The sequence below is a fragment of the Scatophagus argus genome, chromosome 13 (genome assembly GCF_020382885.2).
Source record: "Scatophagus argus isolate fScaArg1 chromosome 13, fScaArg1.pri, whole genome shotgun sequence".
NCBI classification, from domain to species: domain Eukaryota; kingdom Metazoa; phylum Chordata; class Actinopteri; family Scatophagidae; genus Scatophagus; species Scatophagus argus.
The window spans coordinates 918,794-944,421 of NC_058505.1; the positions used below are offsets into that span (position 1 = coordinate 918,794).

General features: G+C 41.9%; 1 protein-coding gene and 1 pseudogene across 3 annotated transcripts in view; both read left to right on the top strand.

Moving 5' to 3' along the window:
* Window positions 1–2,073: 2,073 nt before the first annotated feature.
* The window catches only part of LOC124069111 (immunoglobulin lambda-1 light chain-like), a 29,865-nt gene continuing 6,310 nt past the window's right edge, over window positions 2,074–25,628 (top strand). Inside the window, exons 1-5 of one of the 3 annotated variants that reach the window (XM_046407884.1) lie at window positions 2,094–2,602; window positions 2,694–3,016; window positions 9,076–9,124; window positions 11,767–12,060; window positions 12,143–12,859. In XM_046407884.1, the coding sequence (XP_046263840.1) occupies window positions 2,560–2,602; window positions 2,694–3,016; window positions 9,076–9,124; window positions 11,767–12,060; window positions 12,143–12,465 (1,032 nt within the window). In that variant the 5' untranslated portion in view covers window positions 2,094–2,559 and the 3' untranslated portion in view covers window positions 12,466–12,859. Of the gene's footprint in view, window positions 2,603–2,693; window positions 3,017–9,075; window positions 9,125–11,766; window positions 12,061–12,142; window positions 12,860–25,628 lie in introns of those variants that run through there. The other 2 variants (XM_046407885.1, XM_046407886.1) reach the window with 2 other exon arrangements.
* Window positions 14,050–24,114, top strand: LOC124069114 (annotated as a pseudogene).

The window sequence follows — 25,628 nt, forward strand, 5'->3', positions numbered from 1 at the left end:
CAGCGTGCGCTGGGGAGGTTTGCAGCCGAGTGTGAAGCTGCTGGGATGAGAATCAGCACCTCTAAATCCGAGGCCATGGTTCTCGACCGGAAAAAGGTGGTCTGTCCCCTTCAGGTTGGAGGAGAGTTCCTGCCTCAAGTGGAGGAGTTTAAGTATCTCGGGGTCTTGTTCACGAGTGAGGGAAGATGGGAGCGTGAGATTGACAGGCGGATTGGTGCAGCGACAGCAGTAATGCCGTCGTTGTACCGGCCCGTCGTGGTGAAGACAGAGCTGAGCCGCAAGGTGAAGCTCTCAATTTACCAGTCAAACTACATTCCTACCCTCACCTATGGCCATGAACTTTGGGTCATGACCGAAAGAACGAGATCTCGGATACAAGTGGCTGAAATGAGCTTTCTTCGCAGGGTGGCGGGGCGCTCCCTTAGGGATAGGGTGAGGAGCTCTGTCACCCGGGAGGAGCTCGGAGTAGAGCCGCTGCTCCTCCACATCGAAAGGAGCCAGTTGAGGTGGCTCGGGCATTTGTTTCGAATGCCCCCTGGATGCCTTCCTGGGGAGTCCCGGGCATGCCCCACCGGGATGAGGCCCCGAGGAAGACCCAGGACACGTTGGAGGGACTATGTCACTCAGCTGGCCTGGGAACGCCGTGGGGTCCACCCGGAAGAGCTGGAGGAAGTGTCTGGGGAGAGGGAAGTCTGGGTATCCCTGCTCCAGCTGCTGCCCCCGCGACCCGGTTCCGGATAAAGAGGAAGAAGATGGAATGGAAGGATGGACATTTCGAATGTTGATGAAAATGCTATTCATTTATCATGTTTATTTGTTTCATACTGGGCAAAATTATCGAACACTTAATTTTATTATTGATTAATTTTCCAAACAAAATGAATGTTGATAAATGAATGAATGAAATGAATGTTCATATAATTTATGATAACATATGATGATATGTCATATATTATTATTGACATTTTCACTATTGATCTTTAATGCACCCAAATAAACCCTGAACAGAAGCTGAACCTGGACCTGCTGAGCTGTATTTCAGTGGAGGATTGCAGCACAACAGGACCATCTTCAGTCTGATATCAGATCCAGGATCAGTCAGTGTCTGATGGCTCCGACGGCAGCATTTTTATCAGCTGGAACCTCACTGTGAGACCTGAACTGAACCAACATGGACGCTGTAGTTCTGCTTCACAAAGACATTCAGCAGTTTGTTTTGTGAAGGGCTGAAACAACACGATTCTGTTGGTCTGATCAGTGATAACAGATGGACCACATGTTTTTGTTTCAGTCTGAGAGTCACAGCTTCAAGTCCTCTCATACTAATTTAAACACTTTGAAGGCAGAAACTTTCTATAAAAGTGTGTTTTTCTTAGAAATTTATGAAACAACAGAAGATTTGAGAAACATCAACATTTCAAAAATGTTTTTATTTGCAAATAAAACGATGTATACATAATTTACCATAATATATAATTATGACGTATCGCTGTATGTTATTATAAATAATATGAACAAATGTCTTAATTGAATTGAATATGAATGAATGTCTTAAGTTTGTTTGGAAAGTTAATCATAATAAATTAAAGTTAAAGTGGAATATGAAAGATCATCATGTACATTCACAAATATGATGTTTTTGTCTTTTTGGTTTATTTGAAAAAATTTAGTATTAACAATAATAATAATAATAATAATAATATTTTGCAATATTTAAATTTAAATTTACATTTTTTATTTACCTATTTTTTGGTAGCAGGGACATAAAGAATTTCACTGCACATTATACAGTGATACTATGATTGTGTGTGTAACAAATAAACCTATCTTGTATCTTGTATCTTGTATCTTGTAGAGGGGTGAAATGATGATCATATCATTAATACAGAGTATACATATGAATGAATACACACACACACACAGATTTTTATGTCAACTCTGTGAGTGTGTGTACTCACCTACTTGATTTTTCTTATTCCGTTGTTATTATTATTATTGTTCTCATCTTCCAGTCTGAAATAAGTATTGTATGCATAATAACAGCATGAACGACATCACATGTAAGTGAGTGTAAATTTCCATAAACTCTTATAATAAAAAAGAAAGACGCACATGTTTGTTCTGTTGTTGAGACTGAATGAGTTTGTCATTTGTCTTGTTTCTGATGTGAAATCCTGGACCAGAGTGAGGAGTTGTAATGACAGCACAGTGAGCTCTGTGGTCACATTAACACCTGTGTACAGTCAGTGATGTGTCAGTGATGTGCAGCAACAGACAGGATGCAGTCCTCCATCTCTATGCTAACCGTGTGCTGCCTGTTGCTCCTCGGCTCCTCCTCCTCTCCCCTTTAAAACCTCCCACTGTGCGGAAAACCACACGGCAGCCCGAGCCGAGCCGTCGATCAATTATCTGTGGGCCGCGGGGGCCGACGGGAGGTCTGAGGACCTGTTAGAAACCACGTGGGCCTCGTCTGATCCGGCAGCTCGTCCTGGTTTGGCCTCGGCTGCATCGGAGCGCCACTTCTCCCCAGGTTCACCAGAGGAAACACCACTGCACAAAATGCTTTTCCTCCCAGCTGCTGCTCTGTGCTGTCTGTGTTCAGGTGAGGGTTTGCAGCCAATCAGGAGCCAACAAAGTCAACCTGGAACAAACGCTGTCACAGTAACTTCATCTCTCTGTCTGTTTCTCTACAGCGCTGGCTGCCATGGCAGCACAGCTGACTCAGGACCAGTTATCACTGACCAGAAGAGTCAGTCAAAGCGTCTCCTTCAGCTGTGGAGGAACTGACCAGTGTTACGACAATGATGTCTACTGGTATCAGAAGAAAGACACAGAAACATTCAGAAGGATTCTTTATCTCAGGAGGAGTAGTTGTAGCATAAGCTACAGGTATGATCATCCTCAGAAAAATGATTTCTCAGTTGTGAGAGAACAGAACGGCTGTGAGTTGAAGATCCAGACAGTTAAGCTCCTTCATTCAGCCACCTACTACTGTGCCTGTTGGAAGAGTGGTGCCCACAGTGAGAAGTGATCCCTGCAGCCTGAACAAAAAGCAGCAGATGAGCAGATGTCAAACAGTGTTTGTGACAGGAAGAGAGCAGTAAACCACAGCTCAGGTTCACATATTTCACCTCCATCTCATAAAAACACACAAACAAACGTGCTCAAAGGTAACGCATTTAAGTCTAATTATTAATTTAATAATTATTAATATTTAATATTATTATAATCAGAATCAGAATCAGAATTCCTTTATTTATCCCTTAAGGGAAATTCTTTTCATACAGACTTAGCACTTACAGAATTCCTGACCAAGAAAGAAAAGTGAAAGGTATAAAAATAGGATAAACAACAAGATAAGTATAAATCTAAAATCTAAAAGTACAGGTATTTATATGTGTTCAAATTTTCTTAAAAAAAATTTAAAAATACAGGTATGTACATGTCTAAAAACAATATATACATTGTATATATAAAGTGAGTGTGTCCGTCTCAGTGCTGAGTTTAGCAGTTTGATGGCGACAGGCAGGAATGATTTCCTGTGTCGCTCTGTGGTGCATCATGGGAGTCTGAGTCTGTTGCTGAACGAGCTCCTGTAGCTGATCAGCACATTGTGGAGAGGGTGAGAGGGAAAGTCCAGCATCGTCCTTCTCAGACACCACTGTCAGAGAGTCCAGTTCCTCTCCCACAACATGGTGGCCTTCTTGATGATTCTATTGAGTCTGTTAGTGTCCCTCACCCTCAGGCAGCTGCCCCAGCAGACAGCAGCATATGTGATGGCACTGGACACCACCGACTCATCGAACATCCTCAGCATCGTCCTGCAGATGTTGAAGGACCTCAGCCGCCTCAGAAAGTAGAGGCGGCTCTGGCCCTTTCTGTAGACCATGTCCACGTTCTTGCACCAGTCCAGTTTGTGGTCTAAGTACACCCCCAGGTATTTGTACTCCTCCACCACCTCCACAGTGTCCCCTTTGATGTTGATAGGGGTCACTGGAGCCTTAGTCCTCCTCAGGTCCACCACCAGTTCCTTGGTCTTTGTCACATTGAGCTGTAGGTGGTTTTTCCCGCTCCATGTGACAAAGTTGTCCACTACCGTCCTGTACTCTCTCTCATCCCCCCCAGTAATACACCCAACCACTGCAGAGTCATCAGAAAATTTCTGAAGATGGCAGGACTCTGTGCAGTGCGTAAAGTCTGTGGTGTAGATCGTGAAGAGGAAGGGAGAGAGGACAGTCCCCTGTGGAGCCCCGGTGTTGCTGATCACTTCATCTGACAGGCAGCACTTCAGGCGTACGTACTGCGGTCTGCCCGTCAGATAGTCTGCGATCCAGGACACCAGTGGGGCATCCACCTGCATCGCTGTCAGCTTCTCAGCCAGCAGAGTCGGCCTGATGGTGTCAAACGCACTCGAGAAATCAAAGAACGTGATTCTCACAGTGCTTGCCGGCTTGTCCAGGTGAATGTAGACTGTTCAGCAGGCAGATGATGGCATCGTCCACTCCAAGGCGGTGATGGTGTTGTTGCTCCAGGACAGGTCTTTGGAGATGTGCACACCCAGGAACTTGGTGCTGTTCACCCTCTCCACTGCAGCACCGTTGATGGTCAGAGGAGCATGCTAGGTGTGCAGTCTCCTGAAGTCCACAACAATCTCCTTCATCTTCTCCAGGCAGAGATTGTTGTCTTTGCACCACAAGCCAGGCGGCTCACCACACTCCTGTAGATTGTCTCATTATCGTTGTCGATGAGATCCACCACAATCGTGTCATCCGCAAACTTGATGAAGAGGTTGGGGCTGAATGTTGGTGTGCAGTCGTGGGTCATCAGGGTGAAGAGGTGGGGGCTCAGCACACATCCTTGGGGGCCCTCTGTGTTCAGCGTGATGGTGCTGGAGGTGTTGCTGCCGACCCAAACCGCCTGTGGTCTCCCCGTCAGGAAGTCCAGCAGCCAGTTGCACAGAGAGGTGATGAGTCCCAGCTGGTCCAGTTTGTGAATGAGCTGCTGAGGGATGATCGTATTGAATGCTGAGCTGAAGTCTATGAACAGCATTCTAACGTGTGAGTCTCTTGTCTCCAAATGGGTGAGGATTGAGTGGAAGGCAGTGGAGATGGGCTCATCGGTCGAGTGGTTGGACCGATATGTAACCTGGAAAGGGTCCAGGGCGAGGAGGGCAGACTTGATGTCCTGCATGACTAGCCGCTCGAAGCACTTCATAAGGGTGGGAGTCAGTGCCACCGGGCGGAAGTCATTGAAGCAGGAGGGAGACGACTTCTTTGGGATGATGGTGGTGGCTTTGTGGCACAAGGGGACAACAGCCCAGTGAGGTGCTGAAGATGTCCATGAAGACATTTCTGAATTTCTACTGGAATTTCCAGAGTTCCTATCGAGTCTGGTCCTTAAAACTATTAAAGTTATTATTATGGGTGATTTCAACATCCACGTGGATGATGGTAATGATAGCCTTCGCGCAGCATTTATCTCTCTCTTAGATTCAATGGCTTCTGTCAGTGTGTACATGAACCCACTCACTGCTTCAGTCACACCCTTGACCTTGTTCTGACATATGGCATTGAAGGAGAACATTTAATAGTCTTTGAACAACAGGAGTTTAATAACTTTTGAGTTTATACTATTTGACTTCATACCACCAAGAAAAAACCCCTACACTAGATACCTGTCTGATAGTGCTGTGGCTAAATTTAAAGAAACAGTTCTATTGTCATTAACTTCAGTATCATGTCCCCATACGAGTGAACAATACAACAATCCCTCTCAAATTTACCATTTTGTGGACAGTGCTGCAAGCTCATCAAGGACAACAATAGACTCTGTTGCCCTGCTAAAAAAAGAAAAGCATTAAACAAAAGAAACTTGCACCCTGGTATAATACAGAGGTTCCCAAATTAAAGCAAAATGTGCAAAAGCTTGAGAGGAAATGGCGTTCCTCCAAACTTATTGAATCTCATTCAATCTGGCAAGACAGTCTTAAATTATATAGGAAGGCCCTACGGACTGCCAGAGCAGCCTGTTACTCAAAATTAATTGAGGATAACAAGCATAATCTCAGGTTTCTCAGCTATCAGCTATATTCACTTATATGTTCATCTAAGCCAACAACATGCCTCTTAGACCCCATCCCTACTAAGCTACTCAAAGAAGCTTTACCCTTACTTAGCACCGCTCTATTCGACATGATCAATCTGTCCCTGATAACAGGCTATGTACCCCAGTCCTTTAAAGTAGCTGTAGTCAAACCTCTCCTTAAAAAACACACACTTGATCCAGAGGTTTTAAGCAACTACAGACCAATATCTAACCCTCCATTTCTTTCCAAGATCCTTGAAAGAACAGTCGCCAATCAGTTAAGTGACTTTCTTCAAAATAATAACTTATTTGAAACTTTTCAATCTGGCTTTAGAGCTCATCATAGCACAGAAACAGCATTGGTCAAAGTCACAAATGACCTCCTCCTGGCATCAGACAAGGGATTTATCTCTGTCCTTGTACTGTTAGACCTTAGTGCTGCATTTGACACCACTGACCACTCTATATTACTGCACAGATTGGAACACCTAATTGGCATCAAAGGAACTGCATTAAGCTGATTTCAGTCTTATTTATCAGATCGATTTCAATTTGTTCATGTTAATGATACATCGTCCACACTCACAAAGGTTAGTCATGGAGTCCCCCAAGGTTCTGTCCTTGGGCCAATATTATTCAGCCTGTATATGCTCCCCATTGGTGATATTATTAGGAAACACTCCATACATTTTCATTGTTATGAGGATGACACACAATTGTACTTATCAATGAAACCAGATGAAATAAATCAGCTAGTCAAGCTTCAAGCATGTCTTAAAGACATAAAAACCTGGATGACTTGCAATTTCCTACTTCTAAATTCAAACAAAACTGAAGTTATTGTTCTCGGCCCCGAACACCTTAGAAACAAATTATGCAGTGATATTGCATTGCTAGATGGCTTAGCCGTGGCCTCAAGCTCCACTGTAAGAAATTTAGGAGTTATCTTTGACCAGGACATGTCCTTTAACTCGCACATAGCAAATATTTCAAAGACAGTAAATCCATAAAGACTCTCCAGCTAATCCAGAATGCTGCAGCACGACTACTGACAAGAACCAGCATGAGAGATCATATTTCTCCTGTTCTGGCTTCTCTACATTGGCTACCTGTAAAATTCAGGATAGATTTTAAAATTCTCCTCCTCACTTATAAAGCCCTGAACGGTCAGGCACCATCCTGTCTTAAAGAGTTAATAGTACCCTATTATCCCACCAGAACCTTATGTTCCCAAAATGCAGGGCTACTTGTGGTTCCTAGAGTTCTCAAAAGTAGATTGGGAACCAGAGTCTTTAGTTATCAAGCTCCTCTACTATGGAACCATCTTCCGGTTTCAGTCCGGGAGGCGGACACCCTCTCTATATTTAAGAGTAGACTAAAAACTTTCCTCTTTGATAAAGCTTATAGTTAGGGCTGGCCTAGGCCGGCCCCTAGTTATGCTGCTATAGGCTTAGACTGCCGGGGGCCCTCCCATGACGCACTGAGCTCTTTCTTCCTCTCCCTCTCCTTCTGCACACATTCATGTCCCATTAATGCATATTACTAACACAACTTCTTCCCTGGAGTCCCTGTGCTTTCTTGTCCCGCAGATTCCTAGCGATCATGACTGGACCTCCTGCTGCGGTCCTGCTGTCGTCCTGCCCAAAACCTACTGCAATTACTACTGTTTAGTCATAATCTGATTTAAATCTGTTACGACTCAGTACAGCTACTACCATTATTGTTCCTACTATTGTTATCAAAATCGCCATAATACCTTCTGTATACTTCATTGTCATTATCATTATCTGCATTTCCGATACTTCTGGTATTATTACTGCTGCTATGCATCTCTGCTTGTGTGCTCCTTCTCTCACACCCCACCCCCTCTACCTCTCTCCCTTGCTCTCTCTGTCGCTCTCCTGCTCTCTCTCTCTCTCTCTCTCTCAACCCAACCGGTCAAGGCAGATGGCCGCCCATCTTGAGCCGGGGTCTGGTCCGAGGTTTCTGCCTTCTAAAAGCCAATTTTTCCTCGCCACTATTGCCAAGTGCTTGTTCAAGGGGAAATGTTCTGTATTACAGTTTAATTAAAGAGTTTGGTCTAGACCTGCTCAAATTGGAAAGTGTCATGAGATAACTTTTGTTGTGAATTGGCGCTATATAAATAAACTGAATTGAATTGAATTGAATTGAATAGATTTATTTGGGGCAGCCTGATAGAAGGGAGTTACAGTAATCCAGTCTAGAGGTAATGAATGCATGGACTAATTTTTCTGCATCTTTCTGACTCAGGATGTGCCTAATCTTTGCGATATTGCGGAGGTGAAAGAATGCAGTCTTTGAAATATTTGCTATGTGTGAGTTAAAGGACATGTCCTGGCCAAAGATAACTCCTAAATTTCTTACAGTGGAGCTTGAGGCCACGGCTAAGCCATCTAGCATTGCAATATCACTGCATAATTTGTTGCTAAGGTGTTCGGGGCCGAGAACAATAACTTCAGTTTTGTCTGAATTTAGAAGTAGGAAATTGCAAGTCATCCAGGTTTTTATGTCTTGAAGACATGCCTGAAGTTTGACTAGCTGATTTGTTTCATCTGGTTTCATTGATAAGTACAATTGTGTGTCATCTGCATAACAATGAAAATGTATGGAGTGTTTCCTAATAATATCACCAATGGGGAGCATATACAGGCTGAATAATATTGTCCCAAGGACAGAACCTTGGGGAACTCTGTGACTAACTTTTGTGAGTGTGGACGATGTATCATTAACATGAACAAATTGAAATCGATCTGATAAATAAGACTGAAACCAGCTTAATGCAGTTCCTTTGATGCCAATTAGGTGTTCCAATCTGTGTAATAAGATGGAATGGTCAATGGTGTGACATGAACATTAGAGAAACACATGATGGAGCTGAAATCTGATCCTGGTTCATCATGTGGACTCGTTCACCTCAGCTGACACATTCAGCAGCAGGAAGGTTTTTGTATCACTCTGTTTCACTGTGGGGGATATTGGTACTTGATCTTTGGCTCTGGAACTAAACTGTATGTAACAGGTAAGAATAAACTTTCATGTTCCTTCAGTTGTTTTCTTGAACAAGTAGAAAATGTGTTTTTAATGAGTTTCTGCTGCTTCAGGCTTTACATGTTAGTTTTCTCTTCATTAGTAGAGAATTCTTGCAGCCTGCAGCTGCTGTGACATCAAAAAGCTTCATAACTGCTGAAAAGATGTTTAAATCTCACTGCACAACTGAACTTTATACTTTATTTCTGCTTCAGATGGAACTGATTTATATAGAAAAAGTATCCTGCTGACAACATTACAAATATACAGTATTTGATCACGTCAGTAATTCAGCACCTTCTCTTGTTTTTATCAAACAAGATCATTTATGAAATTAAACTTTAACTTTAAACATGTTGTACCGCATAATTAATAAGTAATTCTGATGCAGTAAAATGTTCCTCATGACAGCTGAATGGTTCATGTGTCTGTTAGTGAAGATAAAATTATACATGAAGCCAAACAATATACTTGATTATATATGATAACACACATACATATATGTGTATGGGAACTTTTTAATAGAAACATTATGTCATTAGTATTTCAAATTTATAAAAGTAAATATATTTAAATCAATATGAATATATGCAGTTTTAACAAGAATTAACTATAATACATTACATGATATTAAGTTATGTGATGATTCTACGGTAATTTCCCGTCAGTCATAGATAAAGTCATTTGTTAATATGAGACAGCATTCTTATATTCGGTTCACATGTCCAAACATATCACTGCATATGAATAATGTTGTAATGAAGACAGTTTTGTAATTGATAAAGTACTGATGTATTGATTAGTTCTTCAGTGGTTAGAATAAAGCGCTAAATGTCTAACTGTTTTATATTAGAACATACAAACAGTTTAATTCAAAACAAACAAAAAAAAAACTAAAACAAGATATAAAGTTATTTGTCTGCGTCTACACCCAGAATATAAAAATGATCCCGCCGCTCTGCGTCCTCTTCATTGCATTGCATTGTTGTATTTAATGTAAAGGTAAATATGGCCTTTATTATACAATGTAAATTTACACTAATATGGAAAAAGGATTTTCTGCTTTCTGATGGTGTCAGTTAAATTACATTATTATTGGTAGTAGTCTTAGTAGTTGTAATAATGACAACAATTACCTTTATTTATATAGCACTTAATTTTACATTACAAAGTGCTTCATAGGGGCAGCAGAATAAAACAGAAAATAAAATCATCTGAATAAAAACCAGGAAGCGTACAAATAAGAAGACAGGCGAAACAGGACAAACAAACAAACAAACAAACTAACTCATAAAAACATTAAAACCAAGTGACTTCAGGAGAGGCTCTCTGATAAAAGTATGTTTTAATAAAGGAGTCAAAAAGTGTCTCTGACTCAGCTGACCTGATCTGTTTGAACGGGTCGTTCCAGAGTCTTGAAAGTAGTAAAAACTTAAAATCAATTCTAAAACACACTTGGAGCCAGTGTAAAGAAACTAAAGTGGGAGTTAAGTGATCCCATGTCTTGCTCCATTTTAAAAGCTCAGCAGGTGAGCTTTGTTTTCGGTACAAAGACATCAAAATCTGGATGTGCTACAATCCGGACATGATGAGAAAAAAGCATGTTAAAAAGGACTCTGTGTCCATAAAAGTTATGATATGATATGAATATAAGATGATACAAGCAAACTTTGTGCTGTGCTGCTCAAAACTTAACTTACAGTGAAAGCAGATGCCAAGACTGGTTGCAACCGGCTGATAAAAGGGAACCAGAAGATGGCAGGATTTGATTTGTGCTGCGACCAACGACAGCTCCTTTGTCAGAGTTGCTCGGACTGTTCTTTTGTCTTCATGGGGTAATTGTTGGAAATACACCAACTGGATTACTGATTAACCAGTGACTGGACCTTCCAGACACAAGTGTCTTTATACTACAATCACTTGAGACACATTCACAGCACTCAGCTGAATTAGGTCAGTCACTTTAAAGTGAATATTGAATATTTATACAATAACTTATAGTATATTGTATATCTTTAATTCACTGACGCAGCGTAAAACTGTGCCAGATGTCCCCACCAAGAGCCTCAGTCTGCACAACAGGATGTTGTGATCAATAGTGTCAAAGCCTGCAAGAACTGAGCACATGGCATCATCAGTCACCATTAAAACATCATTGGTCACCTTTGGCAGGCAGTCTGTCAGTGATGTGAAACCAGAATAAAATATTGTTACATTGCAGTGCTGGCAGAAGTTGCTTCGACACAATTTAGTTAACTTGGAGATCCAGACCAGACCAGGCAACCAGACCAGGTTGATTTTTAGCAGCGCATTCACACATGCAGTTGTAAAATAATCAGGGACACAAACATTAGATTGTTAAAAATGAAAAGCAAGCAGGGCAAAACAGAATCAACAACTTTCAATAAAAACTCTGTTGGTGTCACATCAAGGGGGCTGGAAGAAACTCTCACAGAGTCTCACAGAAGCTCCCCACTTTATCAGTAAAGTAAGATGAAAACGTTTGAGAATCCAGATCACTTTAGCCTTAAATCAAAGTTTCCAGGATGAGCCTGAATGCAGTGCAGTGCTGGAAGCTGCTGCTGACTGTGTGAATGTGTGTCTGTGCTGCTTGTTGCTGCTGTCAAACTGCAGATGAGGAGGTAGTGAAGCCCGTGGTGAGCGTGTACCCAGCAGCCCACCTGGACAGGAAGGGCTCCCTGCTGTGTGTGGCCTCACACATGTTTCCTCCTCGGGTCAAGATCTCCTGGAAAAGACGAAAGAAGACTGAGACTGTGGAGAAGGTCCTGCCTCACGAGGGAGATCAGCTGAAACTCAAAGAGTCGGGATGCACTGCCGCCATCAGACTGGTTGACGATCTGGACACATATAAATACCGCTGTTACATCGAGCACGAGGGGGGCACAGTGGAGGCCCAAACAGAACAAGGTAATGAAGGTAATGATTCAGCTTCATGTGGAGCAGAGGAGCAGAGGACTGACATTTCTGTTCGACTCCGTTTCTGTTTCAGAGCTTCCTGCTCTTCCACCAACAGTACCTCCATCGCTTCCATCCACCACACCTCCACCACCACCAGCTACTCCATCCCTTAAACCAACAGCAGCTCCATCCCTTCCACCAACAGCAAGTCCATCCCTTCCACCAACAGCAGTTCCATCATTTCCACCATCAACACCTCCAACAGATTTTCTCCAGTCTCAGTGCAGGGTGAAGCTGCTCTGTGTGCTCTACACAGTGCTGATAGTGAAGAGTCTGGTGTACTGCTATGGACTCTCTCTGCTGATGATCCTCAGAAACAAGGGACCGTCCACCAGCTGCACACATGCTGACTGACTGTTTTCTGCTCACCTTTTCTCACCATCAAATCTCAACAATTGATCTCATTCAACGTTTTGATCAGCAGCCACAAATGTCAGTTTTCATATTTTGTGGTTGGTTGTAAAATCTCTTTTTATCCACAGATCAGATACTGTCATCCTAACAATATAAACACATGTATACACATATTGTTTGCAGTCAGTGAGTGTAAATTCTGTGTAATCGTGTTGTTTACGTGCTGTAGTTTAGTTTGAATTGTGATGTGTGTTATAATATAAAATAAAACTGAATTGTTATCTGACTGATTATATTTTTCTGTTCTTGTGCTTCTTTTTAATACATTATGCAGAGTGAGGCAGCTTTGTCCAATTCTTTCAGTGTAACAATCTCAATAAAGTGAAAAATCACAGTGTCTGTGTTTTGGAAACATCCTTGTTTTTATGGATTTCACTTTGGCAGGGCGCAAACATGAACACATAGCTGTTATGTACAAGTCAGTAGGTGTGGCTGTGCCACCAGGGTCAGTGCTGAGCCCCTTTTATAACTGTGTCAGTGTGGATGTCAAACTCTACGCTGATGACACTGTTGTTTACACACATGAACGAGTTTGTTTTCTGAGGGGCTGAAACAACACGATTCTGTTGGTCTGATCAGTGATAACAGATGGACCACATGTTTTTGTTTCAGTCTGAGAGTCACAGCTTCAAGTCCTCTCATGCTAATTTAAACAATTTGAAGGCAGAAACTTTCTATAAAAGTGTGTTTTTCTTAGAAATTTATGAAACAACAGAAGATTTGAGAAACATCAACATTTCAAAAATGTTTTTATTTGCAACAAGAAATTAATTTAAAAATGAAACAATGTGAACATAATTTACCATAATATATAATAATGACATATTGCTGTCTGCTTTCATAAATAATATGAACAAATGTCTTATTTTAATTGAATATGAATTAATGTCTTAAATTTGTTTGGAATGTTAATCAATAATAAATTAAGGTTCATGTGGAATATGGAAGATCATCATGTACATTTGATTTTTTTTTTTCAAATTTAGTAATAACAATAATATTAATAATAGAGGGGTGAAATGATGATCATATCATTAATACGGAGTATACATACGAATGAATACACACACACACACACACACACACACACAGATTTTTATGTCAACTCTGTAAGTGTGTGTACTCACCTACATGATTTTTCTTATTCCATTGTTATTATTATTATTGTTCTCATCTTCCAGTCTGAAATAAGTATTGTATGCATAATAAAAGCATGAACGACATCACATGTGAGTGAGTGTAAATTCCCATAAACTCTTATAATAAAAAAGAAAGACGCACATGTTTGTTCTGTTGTTGAGACTGAATGAGTTTGTCATTTGTCTTGTTTCTGATGTGAAATCCTGGACCAGAGTGAGGAGTTGTAATGACAGCACAGTGAGCTCTGTGGTCACATTAACACCTGTGTACAGTCAGTGATGTGTCAGTGATGTGCAGCAACAGACAGGATGCAGTCCTCCATCTCTATGCTAACCGTGTGCTGCCTGTTGCTCCTCGGCTCCTCCTCCTCTCCCCTTTAAAACCTCCCACTGTGCGGAAAACCACACGGCAGCCCGAGCCGAGCCGTCGATCAATTATCTGTGGGCCGCGGGGGCCGACGGGAGGTCTGAGGACCTGTTAGAAACCACGTGGGCCTCGTCTGATCCGGCAGCTCGTCCTGGTTTGGCCTCGGCTGCATCGGAGCGCCACTTCTCCCCAGGTTCACCAGAGGAAACACCACTGCACAAAATGCTTTTCCTCCCAGCTGCTGCTCTGTGCTGTCTGTGTTCAGGTGAGGGTTTCCAGCCAATCAGGAGCCAACAAAGTCAACCTGGAACAAACGCTGTCACACTAACTTCATCTCTCTGTCTGTTTCTCTACAGCGCTGGCTGCCATGGCAGCACAGCTGACTCAGGACCAGTTATCACTGACCAGGAGAGTCGGTCAAAGCGTCTCCTTCAGCTGTGGAGGAACTGGCCAGTGTTACAATGATTATGTCTACTGGTATCAGAAGAAAGACACAGAAACATTCAGAAGGATTCTCAGTCTTAGCAGGAGTAGTTGTAGCATAAGCTACAGGTATGATCATCCTCAGAAAAATGATTTCTCAGTTGTGAGAGAACAGAACGGCTGTGAGTTGAAGATCCAGACAGTTAAGCTCCTTCATTCAGCCACCTACTACTGTGCCTGTTGGAAGAGTGGTGCCCACAGTGAGAAGTGATCCCTGCAGCCTGAACAAAAAGCAGCAGATGAGCAGATGTCAAACAGTGTTTGTGACAGGAAGAGAGCAGTAAACCACAGCTCAGGTTCACATATTTCACCTCCATCTCATAAAAACAAACGTGCTCAAAGGTAACACATTTAAGTCTAATTATTAACATATTCATAGAACTTATTTCTGTATTTAAAATAGTCAAAATCCATAATTCAGTGTGTCATGTTATTCTTTAATAAGACACATTTTTATCATTCATTCATTCATTTTCTGTACCGCTTATCCGTCAGGGTTGCGGGGGGCTGGAGCCCAGCTGACTACAGCCGAGAGGTGGGTTCACCTGGACTGGTTGCCAGTCAATTGCAGGGTGACACACAAAGACAGACAACCACACACACACACTCACACATCGGGTCAATGTAGAGCAGCCACTTAACCTCCTGTGCATGTTTTCAGGATTGTGGGAGGAAGCTGGAGAACCCGGAGAAAACCCAGACAGAACATGCAAACTCCACACAGAAGGGCCCAGACCGGGATTTGAACCTGGAACCCTCTCGCTATGAGGTGACAGTGCTGACCACTGACCAATATCTAACCGTCCATTTATTTCCAAGATCCTTGAAAGAACAGTCGCCAATCAGTTTTATTTGAGAATTTTCAATCTGGCTTTAGAGCTCATCATAGCACAGAAACAGCATTGGTCAAAGTCACAAATGACCTCCTCCTGGCATCAGACAAGGGATTTATCTCTGTCCTTGTACTGTTAGACCTTAGTGCTGCATTTGACACCATTGACCACTCTATATTACTGCACAGATTGGAACACCTAATTGGCATCAAAGGAACTGCATTAAGCTGGTTTCAGTCTTATTAATCAGATCGATTTCAAATTGTTCATGTTAATGATACATTGTCCACACTCACAAAAGTTAGTCACGGAGTTCCCCAAGGTTCTGTCCTTGGGCCAATATTATTCAGCCTGTATATGCTCCTCATCCGTGATGGAAGAGGGAAGGAGTTTAAACAGATTGTGAGTGCTTATTCGCTTCCGGCAACATCGTATTGCTTTGATGTGTGACATAGAAAAGATGTTCCATCAGTTTCATGTCTCAGAGAAGGACCGTGACTACTTGCGCTTCTTATGGTGGAAGAACGGCGACACAAGTACACCAGCCCAGGAATTCAGGATGAAAGTCCATCTTTTCGGAGCCATATCCTCACCGGGGTGTGTGAACTATGGACTAAAGCAGCTCGCCAAAGAACACAGTCACACACACCCACTAGGGTCACAGTTCATTGCCAGAGACTTTTATGTAGACGATGGGGTAGCCAGTGTCGAGACTGAAGAAAAGGCCATCCGTCTAGCAAAGGAGGCACGTGAATTGTGTGCTAAAGGAGGTCTACGCTTGCACAAATTTGTGTCAAACAACGATACTGTTCTACAGAGCATCCCAGCAACTGAGCACGCTACAGACACCAAAGCAAAGAGTCTCTCGCTCAGCGATGCCACTTTAGAAAGAGCACTAGGAATACACTGGAACATTGAGAGTGACTGTTTCACTTTCAGTGTCACGCCCAAGGACCAGCCAGCGACACGACGTGGCATTCTGTCGTCTGTCGCCTCCATATACGACCCACTCGGCTTCATCGCGCCCTATCTCCTCAACGGAAAGAAAGTCCTCCAGGAAATGTGTCATCAAGGAACAGGATGGGATGATCCCATTCCAGAGAGGTTAAAGGCACGGTGGGAGAGATGGCGAGATGACCTTGTGAAACTTGAAGGAATTCAAATAGCTCGCTGCTATCAACCAGCAGACTTTGGAAAGGTAACTAAAGCAGAATTACACCACTTCTCAGATGCCAGTACAACTGGCTACGGACAGTGCACTTATCTGAGACTGGTGAATGAAAGGGGAGATGTACACTGCACTCTTCTCCTGGGAAAGGCACGTGTTTCGCCACTGAAGGTAACAACTATACCCAGGTTAGAGCTTACAGCAGCTGTTGTATCAGTCACAGTCAGTAATATGCTGAAGGAAGAATTAGGCTACTCTGACAGTGAGGATTTTTACTGGACGGACTCAAAGGTAGTCCTAGGCTACATTAATAATGATGCCCGCCGTTTTCACACCTTTGTAGCTAATAGGGTACAGAAAATCCGTCATGCCTCAGATCCCAGTCAGTGGTTTTATGTACCTACTGATGACAACCCAGCAGACTGTGCTTCAAGGGGGACAACAGTGGACGAGTTGCTTTCATCTGACTGGTTCACTGCCCCTAGCTTTCTGTGGAAAAAGGAAATGGAAATGCCGACAGAAGTGTCTTTAGAGCTGCCTGTTGGTGACCCCGAAGTTAAAAAGGCTCAGACTTTTCAGACAGAGACCTCAGAACAAATTAGCCTTGTGGACAGATTCTGTAAGTTTTCATCTTGGTCTCGGGCAGTCATGGCCGTGGCACGTCTGGTGCGACGTGCTAGGAAGGATAAATCCAATGCCCTCTCTACAGTTAGTGAGAGACAATATGCAGAACGACTCATCATCAAAGATCTACAGAACCAAGCATACCAGGAAGAGATTAAGTTACTGAGCAACGGACATCAACTTCCAAGGCAGAACAAGCTGTATCACCTGGATGTTTTCCTGGATGCAGAGGGTGTGCTCAAGGTGGGAGGTAGGCTCAGTCGCTCATCTTATCCTACTCCATTCAAACATCCCACAGTCATACCACAAGGACAACACATAACAAGGCTCATCATTACCCACTATCATGAAAAAGTGAAGCATCAGGGTAAAGGCTTCACCATCAACGAGATCAGGTCCAATGGCTATTGGATCTGTGGACTGAGCAGAGCAGTTGCATGATGCATCCGGCACTGTGTCACTTGTCGACGGCTGAGAAGGCCTGTTGAAGGCCAAAGAATGAGTGACCTTCCCGTGGAACGAACAGAACCCTCGCCGCCGTTCACATACTGCGGCATGGACTGTTTTGGTCCTTTTTGGACAAAGCAAGGGAGAAAACAACAAAAGAGGTACGGGTTACTTTTCACCTGTTTTTGCTCTAGAGCAATTCACATCGAAATGTTAGAGGACATGTCTACAGACACATTCATTAATGGACTGAGATGCTTTATTGCTTTAAGAGGCGCTGTAAGGCAAATCAAATGTGATCAGGGCACAAATTTCATGGGTGCTAAAAATGAACTGAATGCTGCGCTGAAAGAACTAGACATGGACAGACTGAATGCATTTCTCACAGAGAAACAGTGTGAGTTTGTAATGAACGCACCTCATGCTAGCCACGCAGGGGGTGTGTGGGAACGGCAGATTAGAACTGTGCGTAGTGTCCTGAATGCCACTCTGCTACTGTCCCCTGGTACGCTCAATGACGCTTCATTGCGTACTTTCTTGTACGAGACCATGGCTATAGTAAATAGCCGCCCACTCACTGTTGACACTCTGAACAGCCCCAATAGTTTAGAGCCACTTACTCCCAACCACCTAATCACCATGAAATCCACGGCTGCCTTGCCCCCTCCTGGCACCTTTGAGAGAGCGGATCTTTACGGGAGAAAGAGGTGGCGTCAGGTGCAATATCTGACGGAACAGTTTTGGAGTAGATGGAAAAAGGAGTACCTCCACAACATCACAGCGAGACAGTGCTGGCATAGCACAAAAAGGAACCTGCAAGTTGGAGATATAGTTCTGGACACTGAGGACACCTTACCCAGGAGCCAATGGAGACTTGGAAAAGTCTCAGAAATCAGCAGAGGCCAGGATGGACTTGTGAGACGGGCCAAAATCCTACTTGGAGAGAGAGAACTGAGTGACAAGGGAGAGCGCACTGGCTGACTTTCGTTAGTGGAGCGCCCAGTCCAGAAACTAGTTTTGTTGCTTGAAGCAGATTAAGCATAATGCAAATGAAATGTGATATAGTTTCTGTGTGATAAAGTGTAAATGTTAAAGGTTATATTCTGTGTGGAAATTATGTGTTTAAAGGTTTCCATTTTGTAAACACTATAATTTGGTGGGAGTGTAAATGACCCCACAAAAGGTTCATTATTTTAGGTGAATTTCCTTATTAATATAAAGGTTGATATGCATTCTATTTTTGATACTGCATTAATGTTTTCTTATTAGCAGTAACTTTGGTTAATGTACAGAGGAATCATATGCTTTTCTATGCACTGTTGAAAGAGGAACTTTTATTTTGATAGGCTTGATGTCGGTCTACTGCGCATGCTACAGGAATCTTACCGTAAGGCTACAGCGCTCATAAGAGATAGTCACATAGTGTAACTTGAGCTGATGTTTTCAGTTTCTGACCCATAATGAGGCACAAACTCTTACGGTGGTTTTAGTTTATGCAATGTTCAATGTATGAAGTTGGAGTGAGAAAATAAAAACCATAAACTTAACCAGCAGTTGAAGATCATTGCCACGAAAATTACGGGGACCAGTACATAGTCGGTGAGGTAAACAGTGCAAATGAACAGCAGGTGGATCATGACATGAGCAAAAATCAGTTACTGAAGTGCAGGGCAGCATGTTAGTCAGTTGGTAGCCAATTTAGAGAAGCCAGTACAGAAGAATGCTGGTTCTTGTCAGTAGTCGTGCTGCAGCGTTCTGGATTAGCTGGAGAGTCTTTATGGATTTATTGGGGCAACCTGATAGAAGGGAGTTACAGTAATCCAGTCTAGAGGTAATGAATGCATGGACTAATTTTTCTGCATCTTTCTGACTCAGAATGTGCCTAATCTTTGCAATGTTGCAGAGGTGAAAGAATGCAGTCTTTGAAATATTCGATATGTGTGGGTTAAAGGACATGTCCTGGTCAAATATAACTCCTAAATTCCTTACAGTGGAGCTTGAGGCCACGGCTAAGCCATCTGGCATTACAATATCACTGCATAATTTGTTTCTAAGGTGCAATAACTTCGGTTTTGTCTGAATTTAGAAGTAGGAAATTGCAAGTCATCCAGGTTTTTATGTCTTGAAGACATGCCTGTGTTACGCCCCGGTACCGGGGACAATAATAAAGAAAAGGAAGAACGACACGAGCACGACACGTTAGCCTTCACTCCATGTATTCCACACTCTCTCTCTACACTTTTTTTCAACATACATTCTTTTTCTTCCTGAACCCAGGCATCAACAATCAATTGCTGTGCAACACATTCGCGACAAATTGACAAAGATGAAATAAAATAAAAAAATACAATTGAGATCTTGAACATAACTTTTCGTTTCCACAACAGGTAAGCAAAAGATTGCCAACAACAAGTCACATAAAATAGAACATTTGTATATTTAACTTTACGGTCTTATCTTTAACATTCTCCGCCAAACAAAAAAACGGATGATCAGTCCCCAATATTACATCCATAACACCTGAAGTTTGACTAGCTGATTTTTTTCTTCTGATTTCACTGACAAGTACAATTGTGAGTCGTCTGCATAACAATGAAAATGTATGGAGTGTTTCCTAATAATATCACCGATGGGGAGCATATAAAGCGTGAATAATATTGTCCCAAGGACAGAACCTTGGGGAACTCCGTGACTAACTTTTGTGAGTGTGGACGATGTATCATTAACATGAACAAATTGAAATCGATCTGATAAAAAAGGCTGAAACCAGCTTAATGCAGTTCCTTTGATGCCAATTAGGTGTTCCAGTCTGTGTAATAAGATGGAATGGTCAATGGTGTGATATGAACATTAGAGAAACACATGATGGAGCTGAAATCTGATCCTGGTTCATCATGTGGACTCGTTCACCTCAGCTGACACATTCAGCAGCAGGAAGGTTTTTGTATCACTCTGTTTCACTGTGGGGGGATATCTGTACTTGATCTTTGGCTCTGGAACTAAACTGTATGTAACAGGTAAGAATAAACTTTCATGTTCCTTCAGTTGTTTTCTTGAACAAGTAGAAAATGTGTTTTTAATGAGTTTCTGCTGCTTCAGGCTTTACATGTTAGTTTTCTCTTCATTAGTAGAGAATTCTTGCAGCCTGCAGCTGCTGTGACATCAAAAAGCTTCATAACTGCTGAAAAGATGTTTAAATCTCACTGCACAACTGAACTTATTCTTTATTTCTGCTTCAGATGGAACTGATTTATATAGAAAAAGTATCCTGCTGACAACATTACAAATATACAGTATTTGATCACGTCAGTAATTCAGCACCATCTCTTGTTTTTATCAAACAAGATCATTTATGAAATTAAACAGAATTGAATTTATGTCAGAATATAGAAAAGAATAAAACTTTAGACACGTTGTATCGGATAATTAATAAGTAATTCTGATGCAGTAAAATGCTCCTCATGACAGCTGAATTTTATAAGATGGCTCACGTGTCTGTTAGTGAAGTTAAAATTATACATGAAGCCAAACAATATACTTGATTTTATATGATAACACACATACATATATGTATATGGGAACTTTTTAATAGAAACATTATGTCATCAGTATTTCAAATATATAAAAGTAAATATATTTAAATCAATATGAAGTTGTGCAGTTTTAACAAGAAATAACTATAATACATTACATGATATTAAGTTATGTGATGATTCTACGGTAATTTCCCGTCAGACGTAGATAAAGTCATTTGTTAATATGAGACAGCATTCTTATATTCAGTTCACATGTCCAAACATATCACTGTATATGAATAATGTTGTAATGAAGACAGTTTTGTAATTGATAATGTACTGATGTATTGATTAGTTCTTCAGTGGTTAGAATAAAGCGCTAAATGTCTAACTGTTTTATATTAGAACACACAAACAGTTTAATTTAAAACAGAAAAAAATAAAACTAAAACAAGATATAAAGTTATTTGTCTGTGTCTACACCCAGAAGACAAAAATGATCCCGCCGCTCTGCGTCCTCTTCCTGTGGCCGTCACACGGCTCACGGCGGCGTTTGGTTGTATTTAATGTAAAGGTAAATATGGCCTTTATTATACAATGTAAATTTACACTAATATGGAAAAATGATTTTCTACTTTCTGATGGTGTCAGTTAAATTACATTATTATTGGTAGTAGTCTTAGTAGTTGTAATAATGACAACAATTACCTTTATTTATATAGCACTTAATTTTACATTACAAAGTGCTTCATAGGGGCAGCAGAATAAAACAGATAAGTCATAAAATCATCTGAATAAAAACCAGGAAGCGTACAAACAAGAAGACAGGTGAAACAGGACAGGCAAACAAACAAACAAACTCATAAAAACATTAAAACCAAGTGACTTCAGGAGAGGCTCTCTGATAAAAGTATGTTTTAATAAAGGAGTCAAAAAGTGTCTCTGACTCAGCTGACCTGATCTGTTTGAACGGGTCGTTCCAGAGTCTTGAAAGTAGTAAAAACTTAAAATCAATTCTAAAACACACTTGGAGCCAGTGTAAAGAAGCTAAAGTGGGAGTTAAGTGATCCCATGTCTTGCTCCATTTTAAAAGCCCAGCAGGTGAGCTTTGTTTTCGGTACAAAGACATCAAAATCTGGATGTGCTACAATCCGGACATGATGAGAAAAAAGCATGTTAAAAAGGACTCTGTGTCCATAAAAGTTATGATATGATATGAATATAAGATGATACAAGCAAACTTTGTGCTGTGCTGCTCAAAACTTAACTTACAGTGAAAGCAGATGCCAAGACTGGTTGCAACCGGCTGATAAAAGGGAACCAGAAGATGGCAGGATTTGATTTGTGCTGCGACACAACGACAGCTCCTTTGTCAGAGTTGCTCGGACTGTTCTTTTGTCTTCATGGGGTAATTGTTGGAAATACACCAACTGGATTGCTGATTAACCAGTGACTGGACCTTCCAGACACAAGTGTCTTTATACTACAATCACTTGAGACACATTCACAGCACTCATCTGAATTAGGTCAGTCACTTTAAAGGGGGTGAATATTTATACAATAACTTATAGTATATTGTATATCTTTAATTCACTGACCCAGTGTAAAACTGTGCCAGATGTCCCCACCAAGAGCCTCAGTCTGCACAACAGGATGTTGTGATCAATAGTGTCAAAGCCTGCAAGAACTGAGCACATGACATCATCAGTCACCATTAAAACATCATTGGTCACCTTTGGCAGGCAGTCTCAGTGATGTGAAACCAGAATAAAATATTGTTACATTGCAGTGCTGGCAGAAGTTGCTTCGACACAATTTAGTTAACTTGGAGATCCAGACCAGACCAGGCAACCAGACCAGGTTGATTTTTAGCAGCGCATTCACACATGCAGTTGTAAAATAATCAGGAACACAAACATTAGATTGTTAAAAATGAAAAGCAAGCAGGGCGAAACAGAATCAACAACTTTCAATAAAACTCTGTTGGTGTCACATCAAGGGGGCTGGAAGAAACTCTCAGAGAGTCTCACAGAAGCTCCCCACTTTATCAGTACAGTAAGATGAAAACGTTTGAGAATCCAGATCACTTTAGCCTTAAATCAAAGTTTCCAGGATGAGCCTGAATGCAGCGCAGTGCTGGAAGCTGCTGCTGACTGTGTGAATGTGTGTCTGTGCTGCTTGTTGCTGCTGTCAAACTGCAGATGAGGAGGTAGTGAAGCCCGTGGTGAGCGTGTACCCAGCAGCCCACCTGGACAGGAAGGGCTCCCTGCTGTGTGTGGCCTCACACATGTTTCCTCCTCGGGTCAAGATCTCCTGGAAAAGACGACAGAAGAACAAGACTGTGGAGAAGGTCCTGCCTCACGAGGGAGAGCAGCTGAAACTCAAAGAGTCGGGATGCACTGCCGCCATCAGACTGGTTGACGATCTGGACACATATAAATACCGCTGCTACGTCGAGCACCAGGGGGGCACAGTGGAGGCCCAAACAGAACAAGGTAATGAAGGTAATGATTCAGCTTCATGTGGAGCAGAGGAGCAGAGGACTGACATTTCTGTTTGACTCCGTTTCTGTTTCAGAGCTTCCTGCTCTTCCACCAACAGTACCTCCATCGCTTCCATCCACCACACCTCCACCACCACCAGCTACTCCATCCCTTCCACCAACAGCAGTTCCATCATTTCCAGTATCAACACCTCCAACAGATTTTCTCCAGTCTCAGTGGAGGGTGAAGCTGCTCTGTGTGCTCTACACAGTGCTGATAGTGAAGAGTCTGGTGTACTGCTGTGGACTCTCTCTGCTGATGATCCGATGATCAGAAACAAGGGACCGTCCACCAGCTGCACACATGCTGACCGACTGTTTTCTGCTCACCTTTTCTCACCATCAAATCTCAACAATTGATCTCATTCAACGTTTCGATCAGCAGCCACAAATGTAATGTAATGTCTAAATTTTATGTAATCGTGTTGTTTTCATGCTGTTGTAAAGTAAAGTATTTATTTCACTTATTTTATTTTGTGTTACCTTATTCTATTTTATTTTTATTATTTTTTATGTTTTTTTATTTTTTATTTTATTTTATTCTTCAATTATATGTTACTGTTAGGGCGGCACGGTGGTGCAGTGCTTACCACTGTTCTCCGGCTTCCTCCCACAATACCAAAAACATGCACATTAGGTTAACTGGCTGCTCTACATTGCCCCCTAGGTGTGAGTGTGAGAGTGTGTGGTTGTTTGTCTTAGTGTGTTGGCCCTGCGATTGACTGGCGACCAGTCCAGGGTGAACCCCGCCTCTCGCCCGTAGTCAGCTGGGATAGGCTCCAGCTCCCCCGCGACCCTGACGGATAAGCGGTATAGAAAATGGATGGATGGATGGATGTTACTGTTATGTTCTATGTATGCACCAATCACCAAGACAAATTCCTAGTAATGTGAAACCTCTTCACTTACATGGCAATAAAGTCTTTTCTGATTCTGATTCTGATTCTGATTCTGGTTTAGTTTGAATTGTGACTTCTATTATGATATAAAATGAAGCTGAATCGTAATCTGACTGAATGATATTTGATTGTTGATATTATTTCTTCTGTTTCTTCTTAATACATTATGCAGAGTGAGGCAGCTTTATCCAATTCTTTCAGTGTAACAATCTCAATAAAGTGAAAAATCACAGCGTCTGTGTTTTGGAAACATCCTTGTTTTTATGGATCTCACTTTGGCAGAGAGCAAACATGAACACATAGCTGTTAGGTACAAGTCAGTAGATGTGGCTGTGCCACCAGGGTCAGTGCTGAGCCCCTTTTATAACTGTGTCAGTGTGGATGTCAAACTCTACGCTGATGACACTGTTGTTTACACACATGAACAAACAGCAGAGCTGCTCTCAAGCTACAGCTGCTATGAAACGATTACACAGCAGCTTCATCAGTCAGCCTCAAGTCTGAACGCTGGCAACATGACGGCTGTTTTTATTTTAATCAACCAATGAAATGACACTAAACATCAGATTCAGCAAGATGACATGTTTTGTCATTATTATTCTCTGTCTTATTCTCAGTTGGTACATTGTTTTCCATCCAAATGAACCCTGAACAGAAGCTGAACCTGGACCTGCTGAGATGTATTTCAGTGGAAGTTTGCAGCACAACAGGACCATCTTCAGTTTGATATCAGATCCAGGATCAGTCAGTGTCTGATGGCTCCGACGGCAGCATTTTTATCAGCTGGAACCTCACTGTGAGACCTGAGCTGAACCAACATGGACGCTGTAGTTCTGCTTCACAAAGACATTCAGCAGTTTGTTTTGTGAGGGGCTGAAACAACACGATTCTGTTGGTCTGATCAGTGATAACAGATGGACCACATGTTTTTGTTTCAGTCTGAGAGTCACAGCTTCAAGTCCTCTCATGCTAATTTAAACACTTTGAAGGCAGAAACTTTCTATAAAAGTGTGTTTTTCTTAGAAATTTATGAGATGACAGATGATTTGAGAAACATCAACATTTCAAAAATGTTTTTATTTGCAA